We start from the raw sequence: 19,131 nt of genomic DNA on the forward strand, positions 1-19,131 counted from the left end.
ACTATATATGGAGGAGCAGAAAGTGTAATCTAAGCCAACCCCAAAGGCCTGGAACCTAAGAAATAGTGCCCATTTAAATCTGAACAGGCACAAAAGAGGTGTGTTTTCCTACAATTTCATGAAAATAAGAAGGGCATAAAAGACTCTGAAGTGAGCACCTCGTACTCACATTCCCTGCTACTCTGCTAGCTGAAAAGCATTACCCAATACACCTTATCCATCTCTCCAAGCAACCTGCCACAAACAGATAAGAAAACAGAGAAGAAGCAAGAAGAAACCAACCCAAAGACACCTGCCCAAACTTTTAAACATGGATTGATAAAAGAGAGTTAATTAAGACACTGCCAAGGGGTTAGATTTAAACTTGTAAAATGATTTTATTGGGATATTAAAATGCTATTGGAACTTAAGATACTAACAGTTTCTCCTGTTAATCACCAAGTGGTTAGACCATGTATTCTTGGAGGAGATGAGGGCTAAAGATTGGTAAACAGAGACACAGTGAGATTTAATTGGATTTAAGATTCTTAATATTGGTTAATTGGCCCCTTGAAGACAGCTCCTTAAATGGCTTCTTCTAAGTAACTAATTTAAATAATTTTCTTCAGTTATAGTTAAGATTGCTTAATTTGCTGGCTATAAACTGACTAGTTATTTATTAAAAACCAACAGGTCCACCTGCCCTGAAATCTCAGGAGCGCAATCTCTGTTTAAAGCTCTCCACAAAGTAGCATACATTAAAAGGAGTGTAATGGAAATAACCAGTTTATAATTTGTGTTCAATGCTTTAATAATAAAATAGCATTAAAACTTTGATTATTTGCTTGGTGTTAATCATGGTATCTCCTAAGGTATGTTAAAAAAACAACCATAGGAAGGACTAAACAATGGAGCCACTCCGCTGAATTGGCAGTAAAGAGAAACAATTATTCAAAATACGCCTATTCCATTTCTTGTTTCTGTAAGTTGATTTTTTAAGTAATTTTCAAAGGAAAAATTACTTGGCATCCAACAATTTTAAAATCCCCTTTCAACTCACACATTTCATTTTGACCTTTTCAAACAGAGGGAGGCTCCCCATCCTGCCCTGCAGCCAGGAAGCATGGGCTTCTGAGGACCCAGGAAGCTTGAACTAGTTGCAGGCCAGGTGAGCAAGTTGGTAGGAAACCTGCCAGATTTCCAATAGAATTGTGTCTAAAACACCACCTTTTCATGAAACTTTTGATTTCATGATAAAACTGGCATTTTCCAACAGAAGAATGGTTCCATCATGAAGTTTCCCACTAGCTCTACTGCCTGGGGGAAGCAAAGATGAAAATTGCAAATCTCAGAAAAATCCAACATCCTTTCAGCCAAGATTCTCAGTGTACTGTGAAGAGCTGTCTTGTGTAAGCATATCCGGGGTGGAAAAGTAAGTCAAGTTTTGGAAGCAGCTTTTGTTGAGGCTGTAAAAAGAAAAGGAGTACTTGTGGCACCTTAGAGACTAACCAATTTATTTGAGCATGAGCTTTTCTCATGCTCAAATAAATTGGTTAGTCTCTAAGGTGCCACAAGTACTCCTTTTCTTTTTGCGAATACAGACTAACACGGCTGTTACTCTGAAACCTGTTGAGGCTGTGGGTTTCAAAATTATACCCAAGTCCTCAACAAAAATGTCTGTGTACAGGTATGAATCATAGAATATCAGGGTTGGAAGGGACCCCTGAGGGTCATCTAGTCCAACCCCCTGCTCAAAAGCAGGGCCAATCCCCAATTAAATCATCCCAGCCAGGGCTTTGTCAAGCCTGACCTTAAAAACTTCTAAGGAAGGAGATTCTACCACCTCCCTAGGCAACGCATTCCAGTGTTTCACCACCCTCCTAGTGAAAAAGTTTTTCCTAATATCCAACCTAAACCTCCCCCAAGGCAACTTGATACCATTACTCCTTGTCCTGTCCTCTTCTACCACTGAGAATAGTCTAGAACCATCCTCTCTGGAACTACCTCTCAGGTAGTTGAAAGCGGCTATCAAATCCCCCCTCATTCTTCTCTTCTGTAGACTAAACAATCCCAGTTCCCTCAGCCTCTCCTCATAAGTCATGTGTTCCAGACCCCTAATCATTTTTGTTGCCCTTCGCTGGACTCTCTCCAATTTCTCCACATCCTTCTTGTAGTGTGGGGCCCAAAACTGGACACAGTACTCCAGATGAGGCCTCACCAATGTCGAATAGAGGGGGACGATCACGTCCCTCAATCTGCTCTCTATGCCCCTACTTCTACATCCCAAAATGCCATTGGCCTTCTTGGCAACAAGGGCACACTGCTGACTCATATCCAGCTTCTCGTCCACTGTCACCCCTAGGTCCTTTTCCACAGAACTGCTGCCTAGCCATTCGGTCCCTAGTCTGTAGCTGTGCATTGGGTTCTTCCGTCCTAAGTGCAGGACCCTGCACTTATCTTTATTGAACCTCATCAGATTTCTTTTGGCCCAATCCTCCAATTTGTCTAGGTCCCTCTGTATCCTATCCCTGCCCTCCAGCGTATCTACCACTCCTTCCAGTTTAGTATCATCCGCAAATTTGCTGAGAGTGCAATCCACATGATCCTCCAGATCATTTATGAAGATATTGAGTTGTCCTGCACCAAAGAGTCTCATTCAGAACTCAATTTCAGAATATTTAGGTTAAAAAAAATAATTGTTTGCGATCGGCACCTAGAAACAGGAAGAGCTATAGGATGCCAAGACGGAGAAAGAGTCCCTGACAGCCTATCAAACAGGGTTATCAAGGGCAAGCGATCAAAGAAGGGTGTGAGAGACAGCATGCTTAAGCAGCTAGACCAATCATGAACAAAACATCCTAATTTTCCAGAGGTGTTCAAGTAAATAATACTGAAAACAAGGTATCACTGGTTTCATTATCATAAGCCAGCTGACCAACCTGCCACTGGCCCCACAGTCCATCACCCTACGATCCTCTTCTAGCATTTAGATTAACTTGGGATTCAGCTTCTGCTGACTTCAAGACTGGTATCAAAGGCATTCAAGGGATTTGAGCTACCCCAGATCCCAAAGCACATAAAACCAGAGATTTGGTGTGATTCATAGTCCGGCATGCACAATGGGGAATCACTGCAAGTGTGCCTTTGAAGAGAGGCAGGGAGCACTGCATTGGAGCAGGTGGCAAGAGCTACCCCCACCCTTCCCATTCCCAGAGAGAGAGTAAAGCACAAATAGGAACCACATGGGAAGAAGCAGAGGTGGTCAAATTTGGAATTTCTGTTCCATAGAATATTACAACATATTGAAAAAAATTCATTCTGTTGGAAAGTTTTTGACTAGCTCTAGTGAGAGGTTCCTTACCAAAAAACAAGTAGCACTTTGGCATCCTCCCCACTACAAAGCAATATCCAAATCAAGTGGAAACATGGTTTAATTATTGCTGCATGTTAATAGTACAGCTGGGGACAGGGAGCCTAAGGCTGAGAAGCCGGGCTGGCCTTACCATGAGGCAGCTGCCTCAGGTGCCAGACTGTGGGGGGCGCCACAAGGACCCAGAGTGTAGAAAATTGTGTGTGGTGCATATGTATTCTCTGCTCTAGATGCACAGAGATGGTGGAGTGCTGTGCTGGAGGAAGGAGGGCACAAGAGACATAACAGGCAGGCAGGAGAAAAGGTGAGAGGCAATAACAGAAAGCAGCAGGAGCTGCAGGGAGAGAGAGGAGGAGGAGCCTCTTATGTACCTCTCTAGCACCCCCAGGAGCCTGGGGTGATTAACACCAGCTTCTCAGGAAGCTTCCTGTTTCCTGCTGCTTCCCTGAACCCACTTGAGGAGAACAGGCAGTCAACTGAAGTAGTAGGAGCCAGTTAGCCCCTTAAGACGTTGATATCTTCCCTCACTCAGGCCCTGCTACCAGCCTGCTTATTTATCCCCTTCAACTGAGTTTTGAGAGCCACTATAGCTGGCACAGAATAGCAGTCATGAGTGAAAGAAGAAAACGCCCCTCTGGGGCAGCATTCAGAAAAAAAGAAAGAAAGGAAAGGAAGCTTTTCTATCTAAGCAGGAAGGAGCTCTCCTGAGATACATAGACACAAAATGTTCACGGCGAGCCTTCCAGCCCCAGTGAGGATGTGAGAGGTGAGGAGATGCCTGATCTTCTAGTTAGTCAGAGTGCAGGTGACCTGGCAGCTACTGCAACATCCATATCTCCGTCTCAAATGCATGTAACCCTGCACATTTCTGAAGAAAAGTGTAAATCAGAGAAGAGTGTGGTGGAGGCGCAAGAAACAGCTGCTGCTGAGTTTAGTTCCTTAAGTCTAGATGATCCAGGACTGTGGACCCACTTGAGCAGCAGTCTGAGGGACTTCCTTGTACTGCATGGGCCACAGCAAGTGAAAAACTTCATGTTCCCCAAAGTCAATGAAAATAGAAGTTTCCATCCAACACATTACTAGTGCGAAATCCCCAATAGTGACAAAGTGGAGAGGCCATGGCTTACGTACTCAAAAACCCAGAATGCTGGATACTGTTTTTGTTGCAAACTCTTTCAGTCTAGTGTTCCAGCCACATTGGGTTCTACAGGAATAAAGGACTGGAAAAATCTGGCTAGAAATCTAGCATGCCATGAGAAGGCAGCAAATCACCAGAGAGCATTCCATAGGCAGAAAGAGTTTGAGATGAGACTAAGGTTAAAGGCCACCATAGATGATCAGCATCAAGAGAGGATTGCATCAGAGTCTCTTTAATGGCAAAATGTTCTGAACAGGCTCATTGCCATTGTGAGAATGCTTGCTACCCAAAACCTAGCACTGCATGGCACTTCAGATCAGCTGTATGTGCCACACAATGGAAATGTCCTTAAAACTGTGGAGCTGATGGCTGAGTTTGATGCTGTATTCCAGGAGCATCTAAGAAGAGTCACCGCCCAAGAAATGTGCGCACAACATTACCTTGGAAAAACAATTCAAAATGAGATCACACAATTACTGGCAACAAAAGTCAAAACAGAAGATTGTGGCAAATCTGAAGTCTGCAAGCTATTACTCTGTTATTCTGGACTGCACACCTGACATCAGCCATACGGAACAAATGGCTTTAATGGTGCGTTTTTTAACAGATCCTAGTGAGAAGGTCCCTGCAATGGTGACTGTCAGAGCATTTTCTAGAATTTATTGACACTGATGATACTACAGGAGCTGATATGACAAATGTGCTTCTTCAAAAGCTGGAAGATACGGGAATTGTGATAGCTGACATGAGAGGTCAGGGCTATGATAATAGTGCCAACATGAGAAGAAAGAGGAGTGCAGACACAGATCCGAAAGTTAAACCCTTGAGCCTTTTTTGTCCCATACAGTTCTCATTCATTGAACTTGGTGGTCAGTGATGCAGCATCAGCATCTAGTGAGGCTGCTGAATTTTTTAATGTAATTCAAAGCATCTGTCTTTTTCTCTGCTTCAACTCATCGATGGCAAATTTTGAAGCAACATCTGGGAACATCCTCTCTGACACTGATAGCCGCATGATGGGAAAGTCGAGCAGAGGCGATAAAGCCTATCAAACACCAAATTGGGAAGATAGATGATGCCATAGTTGCCATTATGGAGGATAATGCTATGACAGGAACTGTTCGTGGGAGAACAGTGGCAGAGGGAAATGGAATCACCAGAAACATACATAACTTCAAATTTCTGTGTGGCTTAGTGTTGTGGCATTACATATGGTTTGAAATAAATGTTGTAAGCAAGAGACTCTGAGGTGTTGACCTTGATATATCTGGAGTAATGGAACAACTGGACAAAGCAAAGTCATACCTACAGTCTTACCGGTCAGATGAGGGATTTTGAAACGTTCTGAAGAGTGCACAGAAGTTGGCAGAGGAACTTCTCACTGAAGCTATTTTCCCACCCATTCAAGAATACAAGAGTCACCGAAGAAGATGACATTTTGATTACGAGGCATGGGATAATCCCATAAGAGACCCTAAACAACAATTCAAAGTTGAATTATTTAACTAGGTGCTAGATTGTGCAATACAGTCAGTTGAATAATGTTTCATGCAGCTCAAGGAACACAGCAGTATATTTGAGATGTTGTATGATATTCTAAAACTGCTCACTATACCTGAAGAAGACCTACACCAGCAATGCAGGGCACTAGAGACAGCGTTGACACACAATGACATGCGTAATATTGTTGCAAGTGATTTAGGTGATGAACTGAAAGCCCTTTCAAGATACATTTCAGCAGGATCAACTCCAAAGGCTGTTCTGGAACATATGTGCACAAATAAGAGGCCACCCTCTTTCTAAATGCTTTTGTTGCTCTGCGCATACTTCTAACACTTCCTGTAACAGTTGCCAGTGGAGAACGCAGCTTCTCCAAGCTGAAGTTAATAAAAACACATCTACGCTCCACAATGACACAGGAGAGGCTGGTCGGCCTTGCAACTATCTCAATAGAGCATGAGCTGGCCCAGACTGTGGACCTTCAATAGGAAGCAATTCAAATCTTTGCAACTAAGAAGGCTCGGAAATCACCACTTTGATTATTCAAACAGATAAAAATGCCAGTGCTTACTATGCAGACAAGTTACATTTGCTGTTCAGGCATCTGAAAGATAAGTGTTACTTAAAATTTTTGAACAAGGCTTTTTAAGTTGTTAGTTCTCCTTTATTGGGGTAGGTAGCAGAGCAGTACCATGAGAGTAGAAGAACAGGAAGAAGGCAGAATTGAGACCTTTCAAAGGTTTGGCCTAAGCGAGGGGGCATGGGGGTGTCATTTGAGCTCCCCGCCTCAGGTTGTGGATCGGCTTTGCTGAGAAGGTGCCATCAGAACATGGCTCCAGAGATCAGGAGTGTCCATGTCACTAGAAGTCCTCAGAGTAGAAGCTAAAAAAGCTACCAAAACCACTCCCCTCACTCTCTTCTCAAGTAAGGGTGCCAAAAATCTCTCCTAAAGAGACAGAGGAAACCCCCACAGCTTCTATAATACCAAAATCCTTAGCCAAGAGAAAGGGCTACCTCTCCCAGTTCAATATTGCGACAGTTGTCATCAGCCAAAGTGCTTAAAATCCTCTTGGTATACAGCAAAAATGCTGCTGGCAGGTCGATCTTAACAAAAGCCCCTTGAGTTTGGGGCTCACTCCCCTCACTCCTAATTGCCTTCAGAGCCTATTTGTTTCTCCAAGACTTTGGGGAAGGTTGTGGTAGGGGTGGGGTTTATCATTAGAGTGCTGCTGGCTACTCTCAAGACATGAGGCTCACTGGGTGCTCCTGATACAAGTTATGGTGCTTTACAGCGATGGCAGAGTGCTCAGAGCTTTTTGAGACAGAAATCTTTCATGTATTTTTTATATATTGAAGAAATAAACTCCGCTATAATTGCAGAGGTAAGTGGCCCAACTGGCATCCACTAGTAATACAGGCCCAAAGTCCACCCAACTCCATCTTCATCACAAGCCAAATTCAGTCCTAGTCTAAATAGGCCCAACACCATACTACTTTAATATGACCCACTGTGTAAACTCAGCCCTCCCACTTTAGCCTTTCCTTCCCACTCCTGAGTTTATTAGGATGACATGGGAGATTGCGGACTTCCTTTCCACCCTCACTTGTAATCTCATTTGGCTAAAGAAATTCACAGAATTTAGAAATAAGAAGTTAATTGGCTTTATTTAACAGATCACTACGATCACTGCTTCACTATTTCAAAATTCCCTTTGAACATCTTATAGTATATTTTGATATTTTTAACCACTATCTTCCCCTTTAAAAAAGTAAAATACACACACATTGGGGGAAAAAAAAATGGTAGTGACAGACTCTCTGGAATAGTCCCCAGCAGATATAAATACAAAAAGTAGAACATCTTGAAATAAAATTCTTTCACATTGGACAAAACCACTCTTCAGAACACTGTACAGTGAACACAGATAAGCAGACTGACATCTAATAGTTACCAGTTCAACCAATGCACAGCAAGAACATCCGAAAGAAAGGCATTCGATATTTAATATCCAAGTTTCAGAACAACCCTGGAGCAATGTATTGCAATTACAAATAAACCACAATTCATTGTGCATTATGGGAAGATATCCCTCCGCCCCCCAGCTCTAGAATTATGCAGCATTGCATGTTTGTGCGTGTGTGAAGTCCACTCTTCTCATCACTAAGTTAACTATAAAAAATGAACAGTGATCCAAAAATATTTCTGGCTATGTCTCACTAGCCAAAAGGTGAACTGTTTCTTCATTTGTACCTGGAGGAGTCTGCAGGCTGGATCTGTTTGGGTGGAGGGGAAGGGAAAAGAAGGAAAGGCAATGTGTGACAGAACTTCTGGATACTTTTTGCATACATAATGCTAGCATTATTTAACAACACACAAACAAAAAAGCCAAACAAACAAATACAAGTGTGGTCTGTGCCCCCAGAAGTTTCTTTGCTTACTAAGTTGATTTTGTTTTCTCTTTAATGAAAGCCTTTTAAATCTGGTTGGAAATGGATGTAAAGAATAAAAGTACCACAGTACCTTCTTCTTCGTGAGGCCTCTAGGATATAGAATATTCCAATAGCTAGTCCCTTTAAAGAAATGGACACCAATTATTACAGTTGTAATATTTGTGTTATATTTTACAGTTGCAGTCTGCAATAAAAGCAACAAGCAAGAATACTATCTTTACTTACACTTAGTAATGCCCATCCTCCTTGTATGGCGGCAGCCCATTCAAACCCCAGCCTCTCATTTAGGAATCCACCTAATGTTGGTCCTACAAAACCTCTAAAAATATCAAAGAGAAGCATGGGTACCTCAAAGAAGAGATTACAACATCCACAGCTAAAAGAGATTCTTTATCACAATACGTTGAGACAAGAGGTTTCAGATCTATAACTTATGTACAGATAGCACATCAGCTGGCAGACCTCTAATGAGTAGTCCCATGCAAGAGTGGTTTGACATAAGGACTGTCAGTGTAGTCCATGCACCAATTTGAGGTTCTGTGAAGTGATGGGGAAAAAAAGCTATGCAGAATATAAAACTAACCTGTGTTTTCAGACTTGTGTCTTATTGACTCCTGTGTCCATGCAGAGTCCCACTGATTTAAATGGGACCATGCCCAGGTCTGTGCTAGAATTCAATGCAGGAGTGGGGCCTTGTGTTCAAAGTTAGACTACTTATACAGGGGCCTGGTTTTCTGAGGTGCTGAGAACCTTACAAGGTCCATTGATTTCCATGTGAATAGTGCGTGTTCAACTTTTTTGAAAGCACAGTACAGTATCATTCTCATGCAGTATCACAACATTATTGTTTACAATTAACTTCACTTCTTGTAAAAAGCTAGTTCAGTTTACACAACCTAAAGACATATTTAGCAACAGGAGGGGACTGGTACAGGTGACCTTGCACTGTACACATCTTTACTACGTCCACCAGGCTGCTGTCATATACCCAGCATTGCTCTCAACTCTAAGTAGGACATCCAGCATTTCAGTCACTCAGCAGAGAGCATCCACTCTTGTTCTGTTAAATCCCATCAGTTGCGGATGATAAATCAGGGCAGACTAAACACTCTGGAAAATGCTGTCCAAAGCTATGGTTTGTGCTCCTGTTGCCTGTGTGCTGCTAGCAACACAAGCAGGGTGGGCAGAGCACTGGCTGTGGCATACCTCACGTCTTCCTCAGCTTCCACTCACTTGATGGCAGCAACTGGGTGAGAAACTCTGGGACCCCTCCTCTCTATCCAAATACATACAGGGCCGGATTCAGGGGCAGGTGACCCAGGCAACTTAGACTTGGGACACTGGGCTCAGAGTGCTGTTTTTCTCTTTAAATGACAAAAAGGGAAAATAGAATGTTTGAAGTAAAATGTTTCAGGTATTCCACATGTGGATTCATTTTTCACTAACCTCCTAGAATGTTCTGGACCTTTCTAGAATCTTGTGGAACCTTCCAGACTTTGAGAACTACATTTTCCTTGAACCTCCTAGAATGTCGTCAGCCATGCCGTATGGGTATGTAAGGAGCGGGGTGTCAGTCAGTGACATATAAAAACCAAGTGAAGTGAGAGCTCAGCTGCAATATTGTGAACCTTGTTTTATTGTGCGATTGTGAAAGTGTATTTGTGTTTTAAGACTTGAAGAGCAACTAATAAAGGACATATTTAATGAGACACCAGAGATATCTATTGAACCCCTATCTAAGCAACAATATAAAAGAAATACTGTTACTTCTTTTGCTATGCCTAACACGTAATGTTCGATGACTTTCTAAGACTGCGGAACATAGACTTTTGCTCTCCCCAATATGGTCTGTTTTCCCCCATAGAAAATAAAAGATACCCTCAAAAGATGTCTTCAGGAGCTCAGTATAGGAAGTGAAAAGCTCAGTTGCAATCTAGATTGCAGCAAGGGGTAAATTTAATGGGAAAATATCTGAAACAGAACAATATAGACTGGGCTTTAGGTAGTAGCAATCGTCCCAGTGCAAAGAAATTGAGGAGCAAAACGTAAATGATTGAAGTCCTATTACTAAGGAATTAACAGATTTACCTGAAGATAGGGAATGGAAATGTGAGTAAAGTGATGGAGAATCGCCCAGTTTTCCTGGAGGCATAAAGGACAGCAATGATAAAGAATGTGGCTCACGTGAAAAGGAGAGTAATGTGAAAGAAAAAAAAAACTGGTTTACATAAAAACGAGAGAAATGATAAAGAATCAGCCTGGCACGATGACAAACAGCAGTGAGAAAAATTGCACACCGCAAATTGATACGTCAGATCCTGATTTATGGCCAGCAAACCTAAGAACTCTGCCAATATTGATTGAACATTTTTGAATGGGCCGGGCAAAATTGAGGATATGATGTTTCCAATAAATGGGCAGAAATGACACATTTCAAAGTCACGCTGCAAAAGAGTGCTCAAGAATGGTGAGAAACTGAATTGACATGGGCTAGTTTACTCAAAATCAACTGACAAATTGTTCTGTTATTGTTGCAAAATATTTGACAAAACCAAATCATTGCTTGTGCTTTCCAGGTACAATTACCAGCATAATTTAGCTGATACTCTGAAGCAACATAAAAAATTATCCAGACATTTTACAGCCTACTCCAAATGGATGGAGGTTAAGTCCGGGCTCAAGCTGAATAAATGCAGACACACAGAAAACGAGCACATTTTTAAATGTACTAACCCAGCATTGGAGGAATGTGCACAATCGTCTGATCTCAAAATTACGTGCAAAGAATAATTTGGCTTTCTGGGGCTTGGCAGATATGTTCAACAACTTAATGGTAATTTCCTCCATTTGGTAGAGCTCCTTGGGAAATACAACATCATGAGCGAGCACCTACATCATCAAGTAGTTCATAAAGAAGCTATGGACCATTACTGTAGCAAAACAATTCAAAATGAATGGATTGACCTTATGGAAAGGAAGGGACTTAACATATTGATGTGGCTTGACAAAGCGAAGTACTTTATGCCGTAATAATGGACTGCAGTCCTGACATTAGTCACAATGAACAGATGTCATTTACAGTAAGATTTGTTGATAAGGAAGGCTGTATCCAAGTAAAGAAACACTATCTGTTTCCAGTCAGTGGATGGCTCTACTGGACAAAGCTTAACAGAACTGTTTATGAATGTTTTGAATGAGAATAAAATAAAGTTTCAGGATTGCCGCAGCCAAGGCTACAACAACAGCGTGAACACGAAGGGAAGAAACAATGGCATCCAGGCAAGGATCCTGGCACTAAATCCAAAAGCTTTCTTCATGCCTTGTGGTTGCCATTCCCTCAACCTAATTGTGTCAGAGGCAGCAGCATCTTCTTTAGAATCAGTATCTCTCTTCAGAGTATTGCAAAGGATATACATCCTGTTTTCAGGATCAGCTATCAGGTGGAAGATCCTCATGGATAACGTGACAAATCTGACCATGAAGCTGCTAAATGACACTCATTGGGAGAGCTGTATCGACAACAGAAAGCCAGTGAGCTACCAAGTGACTGAGGTTTAGGACGCCCTGATAGAACAGGTGCAGTCGAGTAAAGCAGAGGCCAGAATCTGACCCGAGGTGCAAAGCCTGGCAAATCAGATCACGGACTTCAAATTTCTGATCTCAGTTGTGGTTTGGCACAATATCCTGTTCCAAGTAAATGTTGTAAGCAAGGCACTGCAAACTCAGTCAATAGACATTGCAACCGCTGCTACTTTGACAAGGAGCTGCCTTGATTTCCTTGTGGCCTACAGAGATAATGCATTTGAAAGTGCCATCACTGCTGCCAAAGAAATGGCAGAAAACTTAGGAGTTGAGCCTGTCTTCAAGGAAACTTGTATTCATTGGAAGAAGAGAGAGTTTGGTTATGAGGGGAGAGATGAGGTGATGGGAAGCTCGGAAGAAAAATTCAGGAGGGAGTTTTTTTGCTCACTCATTGATGCTGCTCAAGTATCCATCGAAGAAAGGTTTAGACAAATGAAGTACCATGAAAAGACCTGGGGTTTTTTGTATGCCCTTAGTAAGCTGCCAGTAGACAAAAAAATCACTCAAACAATTATACAGATCTTCACTGGATGCAGACACATGGGATATGTTCGGATGTCAATGATAAAGACTTCCATGTCGAATTGGACAACATCCATCACATTTTGCAACATGGGAAGCACTCTTCACTCCAAGTTCTCCAATTCATTCGTAATGCAAAGCTGAAGGACACTTTACCTAAGGTGTGGACAGCTTTGAGGATTCTGCTCACAGTGCTGATCACAGTCACAAGTGGTAAGCATAGCTTTTTGAAGCTCAGGCTCATTAAAATGTATATCTGATCAACGATGGCTAAGGCTGTGATTCTGCCATGGAGATAGTGGAAGTCATGGATTCTGTGACCTTCCGTGACCTCAGTGACTTTTGCAGCTGCAGTGGCCAGTGAAGCTGATCCCGGGGCCAGCTGCTTGGGCACCCCGCAGCCAGCCACACTGGCCCTGGGGAGCCCCCAGAGCAGCTGTGTCCTGGGGGCTCAGGAACTGCTAAGTTTTAGTCGGGGGTATATATATATATATATATATAGTAAAAGTCATGGACAGGTCACAGGCCATGACTTTTACTAAAAATACCCATGACTAAATCTTAGCCTTAATGATGGTCAATGAGAGACTGACATTGCTTGCTATTTCATTGCTTGAAAACGCCATTGGCCAGTCTTTGGATCTCTGACACTGTACTTCAGCTCACAAGGGCAGAGGTGAGAAAAGTGACCTTCTAAACTAAAGGACTATGGCAGGGGTAGGCAACCTATGGCAAGCTGATTTTCAGTAGCACTCACACTGTGCAGGTCCTGGTCACTGGTCTAGGGGGCTCTGCATTTTAGTTTAATTTTAAATGAAGCTTCTTAAACATTTTAAAAACCGTATTTAGTTTACATACAATAGTTTAGTTTAGTCTAGTTTAACAAATGTTAAAATGTATTACTGGCACACAAAACCTTAAATTAGAGGTGAATAAATGAAGACTCGGCACATCACTTCTGAAAGGTTGCTGACCCCTGGACTAGAGTTAACATTCTAAGGCTGTCTCCTACTGTAACACTATTTAATACGGCTCCACCCAGAGTTGGTGCACAGTTCAATTTTGTGATGTTCATATACTTCAGTTATTCTTAAAATTAAAAAGTTTCTATAAGCTTAGAGGAAAACATTTTTTATATATGGCATGAATAAATGCAGATTTACAGATCCTAGCATGCAAGTCTTATATGACAGGGATAAATCATGCATGCAAATCGTGCATCAAAGTCATGAAATGGTCTACAAATGCAAAATTTTTATATATATAAATTTTCAAAAGTTTAACAAATGAGGGGAGGAGCACCAAAGGCACTCCTTGCCTGGGGCGCCATTTGGTCTAGAGCCAGCCCTGAACACACACACACACACACACACACACACACACACACACACCCTCAAAATGCCAAATTAGCCACACATCAAACTGTCCAGACAATGAAGGGGAAAAGGTGGCAATTGGCAGGAGAGCGGAGGGGGAGACAGAGGGAGTAGTGATGGGAATATCACTATATCCTTCATCTCAGGCACAAGCGTCCCTCCCTGTACTATTGGGAGGTTCATGGTCACTGTCTTTAAACTAGCACACACCAAGAGTTTTGATAGCCAAGAAGTAACCACACACAGGGGAAGTGCAGGCTCACCCAGCCTTAGTCACCAACAATTATTTCTTGATGTGAAAGACACCACCATCTAAAGGAAGATTAGTTCAGACTCCGTCCTGTTATCCCTTTCCTGCACATTTTGAGTCACTGCAGAACATGCCCACCTGGCAGCAATTAAGTAATGAGCCTTTGGTCCAAGGTTAACACAATGACAGGCATAAAAGTTAAGTGATTTTTCTTTATCAATTTGTCACTGGGAGACTGGCCCCTTTAAGAGGAAGCAGGGTCCAGCGCATCTGTGACTGACTACCTGCTGCCCAACTAGGCTTAAGAAGAGGTATCCAGGAAACAGGAGACATGGAAGGGGTACCCATGGATCTCTCTCTCTCTCTCTCAACACAGGGAAAGAAGGGAAAAAATTACACAGGCAGCAGCTGAAACGGTCCCTGAAGGAAGCTACTGGGAGCCTGGAAGCACAGACTTTGGCAAACCAGTAAAGTGCCTGAAAACCACTATGGCTTATTGCTAAAAGCAGCCAAGTCAGCAGGCTGTAAATTAGCCAAGTCAGCAGGTTTAGCTTAACAAAGGCGGGGGGGGGGGGGGTGGGGGGGGGGGGGGTTGGGTGCCACAGAGAGGGCAGCTTGACCCACATCCTTCCTGATAAGGATTGTGTTGAAGTTGCTGATACATGCGTTTTAGGAGGAGCAGGATGTGCCCCAGGAATGTCTACTGGGGCCTCAATGCTGCAAACTCTGGAAAAACCCACACCTGGTTAATCGATAATCAGAAGGAACCTCTCGCTTGACCATTGAAACTGCTTGCTTAACAAGTTTGCTTTAAGGGACATGTCATTCTATTACTAATGTATAAATAAAGGGAAAAAGTTTGAGGTAGGGGGACTCTTCAGGCCTGGACTCTCCCTCTGGATGCATCTTGTGTTTCCCACCGGCAGTGTCTGCCACTCGACAGCCACACTCAGCTTTGGTAATTATCAAGGGTTGGGGGTGTTTTACTAACCTGTTGCAGACGTGTGTATAAGTTCTTGAGACTAAGTAAAGTTTAGCTTGAAGTGAAAGCACTCTTGTGTTGTCCTGTTTGTGCCAGCCATCTATTGGTCGGACGGCCGTGTCTCCCCTGATTTATTTCCTGACACCACCTCTCACAGAATAAAAGTTACCAAGGGCTTTGGGTTGGAAGAATCCTGGGTAACACCCCCTAGAAAGAGGGCTATGCAACCCCTGAACCTGAGGGGACAGAGACTGCAAGCCAAGGCGGCTTCATTTTGAATCTGGGCAGAAGAGACTTTATTTCAAAGAAGTCTTTGGACTTCATAAAGTAGAACCCAAGCAGGGAAATTTCATGTTATACCTTTGGACTTTGTGGCATTCTTAAGGGGTCCTGAGAGCACAGAATATTGAGGTAGGACATTGAAGAGCCATACTTAGCCAGCAGGGAGGTGCTACAGGGCAAACCAGCTCTTTTACACACTTAAGCAGCCCAGCAACATTATAGTAACACAGAGCAACCAAAACACCAGAAGTTTATAGAGCACGACTGTGTACCTACCCAAGGGACCACACTGCACCACAGAGCCCAGACACCAGTCCCAAAGCACTTAGCCCCTGCTCGAATCCATTCTCACTGGAGAAAGACAGACAGGTTATTTCCACTAAGTACACTACTTTCCTTTTAAAGTGCTCCATTGCTGGGGGAGGTGGGGAATGTCCCCCCCACAGGGAAATATGAACTACATTAATATACACACAAGTGCAGCCACTACAGCACAGAGAAGTTTCTCTGTGCAGAGGATCTACAACCTTTTTCCCCATGTCTTGCCTATTAAGCCATCTGGCACCACCTCCCTAGGAGAAGGAAGATAAGGACAATGTTAAGTGGGATTCCCAGCACTACAGTGTAATCACCTTTGAGAGTGTGATAAGTAGATATTAATATCACACACAGTCAGTCTTGTGATGGGGTATAGGAGAAGGAAAGCTGAGAGAGATGGGTCTGAAAAAGGGGAAAGCCCTTGGTTCCAAGGAGAAATACACATTGGCTAAACATGGAACCAAGAGGACTTCAGCCCACTATGGCCAAGCAGCATGAGAGATGGGAAACTGTATTTTAAGTAATCCTGACTCCTGCGGATAGAATTGTTGCTATGGTGTCTCCCAGAGAGACAATGGTATTTGCTGGATATTAATCCTTCCAATGACCTGTAATAAAAGTCCCCTTAATACATACATAAGTCTTATGGCTTGCTATGCAAACCACGAAAACCAGCTGGACCCCATGACCCTATTGAGATCATCACACCCCCTTACCAATAGATAAAATTCAGAAGTGCTTAAGTGATATAGAAGCCCGGCTCATTTTTTTTTAAAAAAGCCAGAAAGACACTTGACAAGAGCCTAAGTCACTTTTTCAAAAGATTCACCCAACATCTGAGGCTCAGATCAATTAATTACTTCCTTCCCCCCTCCCTCCCTCTCAGAGAATGAAAGGGTGGCTGGAAATTGTTTGCAGAGCTTCCCATTATTAGTAATATAAACAGATAGAATTACTTACTAAGCACAACTGAGCATCTCAGGGAACAGTGGAATAGAAGTCAACACAAAGGAAAAGCCACAAAAAACCAGCACTAGGACAAACATCCAGAGTTTGCTGCAAAATAAGCATTTAAAGAAGTTTTACGCCATTCCTTTCAAATTAAACTTTACTTTCATTAGTTAGGACTGTTACACCAGTTCTCCATGATTCAGAGATTAGTTTTCCCTTCAAAACATCGTTAGCTGTAATATTCGTTTTAAATCATCCAGTAAATAGCCCTGCATGTTTTGACAGAAGAGATTTCTTAAGAGTGCAGCTCCAATTTGAAAAATGGACTTTGTGAAAAACAACAAAATTCTGTGATTCCATTTTTGTTGCGTCAATGTTTTCCTTATGCAGGGAGCTCAGTTTATAAACAGAGAATGGTTTTACCAACTGCTGACCCTGAAAATTCATCCTGGGATTGTTAAATCCAAGATATGGTCTTTGTTTCACAACACTAAAGATTCTGCAGTCCACAGTTACATCGGTGTAGAGATAGAGGATGGGGGAAAAAAAAAACCCTACAAGCTACTTCCTGAAGTTTCTCCTCCACTCACCCCTCCTCCCCAAATGTTTGAAATTGGTTATGTTCTCCTTCAAAAGTTAGAAAAAAAACCAACCAGCTCTACACCTTTGCAACCCTGGCCAGTGCTATTTCACAGATGTAATAGAATAGATCATTGGAAGACAATAGGGGTAGCACAGGTGGCTTTACAAATGGAACACAGACGCTCTTTGCTTTTTTTTTTTTGGGGGGGGGGGGGGAGAATGATTTTCCATTGAGTGGCATTTCAATGTCATGAATATTCAAGGAGAGACAGGCACTGTAGTTTATTTCAGTGTAGTTAGTTGAGGTAAACATCAAATGCAGGTTATAGCATTTACCTCATCTAGCTACACGGAGGTTAAACAAATAAATCAAAACACAGTACCTGTCTCCCATTAGATATAACATCAAGATGGCTCTCTCAGTGGGAACTCTCCCTCCCGCCCTGTGAAGACATAGCTGTAGTTGCTTATGCATCTCAAGCACTAACCAAATAAATCACTTTGCTCTCCCACAGCCATGTTGGTCCTGGAGGACTTACCAGTAATAACAAAACTAAACTTTATTATTCTCCACCCCACACACAGACTAAAGTGAGCAGATACAACTCTGAAGAGCAAAGGATGCAGGTCAATACAGAGTTATTTTTTCTAGTCATTTTCTAGTCATTTTTTAATTATAACCGTATGTAGGTATTCTGAAGTTCCCATTTGTATTCTGCTGCTTGAGCAAGGAAAACAGTATCTCTTTCCAAAAGCTCAGTAGATAAAATCCTCTTGTATTGAATGGCTACATAAAGTGGTCATAATTAGACAGAATGCCAATTAATGGGGAACGCTCACTTGATAGGGTTAGAGATAAAAGGCGGTAAACTGTACCTTTCAATGTGCAAGATGGGAGCAGGTCCTAACAGGAAAAAGGACAGTGCTGCCAGTAAGCCCCCAAAGACCAACCACCATTTCCTTAGGTGCTGAGAAAGAGAAATCAAAGGTCTAAAGAAATCCAAACTCAACCAAACTCTTATTTGCTAAACTAGCACATACGCAAAAATAACTTGCGTAAGGTGCTTCTGGCCCACCAGGGAAAGGAAGATACTTGGGACTCATTCAGATGCATTTCCCTTCCTTCAGAAGCAGTTCAAACCTCTTGTGGGTGAAAGCAGGGAGTGGGATTTAGAACAATAATTTTCTAGAGAAAGTTAATATTTTCTCCCCATCACAACAGCGTACGAGTCCTTACACTTAACATTTGCCACTCAGCATTAGTTATGGCAGCACAGTATCTCCTATTCCCAGTGTAAGAAGATGCTGCAGACATGACCGGTATTAGAGGCAAATTTGTTTAACTGGATTACCTCAATCCCAAGCTTTTAAAAGTGGCCCCTGGGGAAAACTCCTTTACATTCTGACTGAGGCTCCATAGGTAGATGTATGGGAGAGGCACTAATTAGTACATTTCCTATCATGCCCTCTCCCTGGCAAGTGTGCCTACTGTGTCGATTACATCAGGAGGCTTGCAGATGACAAAATCAGGAGGTAAGGGTATTTCAAGTCACTGTGACTCTCTTGCAAGCAGACTCTGCTACCAGGGGCCCAAAGCTTGGTTTTCACCAGCAGTATGATTCAGGACCTACTTTTCAGCAGTATTTAAAAAAAAAAAAAAAGTTTGCATGTGATGCTAATGTAATATTAATCGCTCCCAGTACTATCAAGCGCTTGCTGCCATACAGAGTTGACCATGCATCTAATTTTGGATGTTCAATGTCTCTGGTAAATGGCAAAAGACCACAGGAAAAGCAGTGGCAGCCAATTATGTAGCAAAAAGTGACACATACTATGTCAAAATAAGTA

The 19,131-nt window shown here is 42.4% G+C and overlaps 1 protein-coding gene across 1 annotated transcript in view; it reads right to left on the reverse strand.

Annotated features, from left to right (window-relative positions):
• Positions 1–8,194: 8,194 nt before the first annotated feature.
• Positions 8,195–19,131, reverse strand: part of LOC144262123 (MFS-type transporter SLC18B1-like) — a 38,839-nt gene continuing 27,902 nt past the window's right edge. Inside the window, exons 9-14 of the mRNA XM_077811758.1 lie at positions 18,160–18,251; positions 16,711–16,806; positions 15,709–15,783; positions 8,664–8,757; positions 8,509–8,558; positions 8,195–8,261 (exon numbers count right to left, since the gene is read on the reverse strand). Coding sequence (XP_077667884.1) covers positions 8,195–8,261; positions 8,509–8,558; positions 8,664–8,757; positions 15,709–15,783; positions 16,711–16,806; positions 18,160–18,251 — 474 coding nt within the window. The remainder of the gene's footprint in view (positions 8,262–8,508; positions 8,559–8,663; positions 8,758–15,708; positions 15,784–16,710; positions 16,807–18,159; positions 18,252–19,131) is intronic.

This window comes from Eretmochelys imbricata, chromosome 3, assembly GCF_965152235.1.
Source record: "Eretmochelys imbricata isolate rEreImb1 chromosome 3, rEreImb1.hap1, whole genome shotgun sequence".
Lineage (NCBI taxonomy): Eukaryota > Metazoa > Chordata > Testudines > Cheloniidae > Eretmochelys > Eretmochelys imbricata.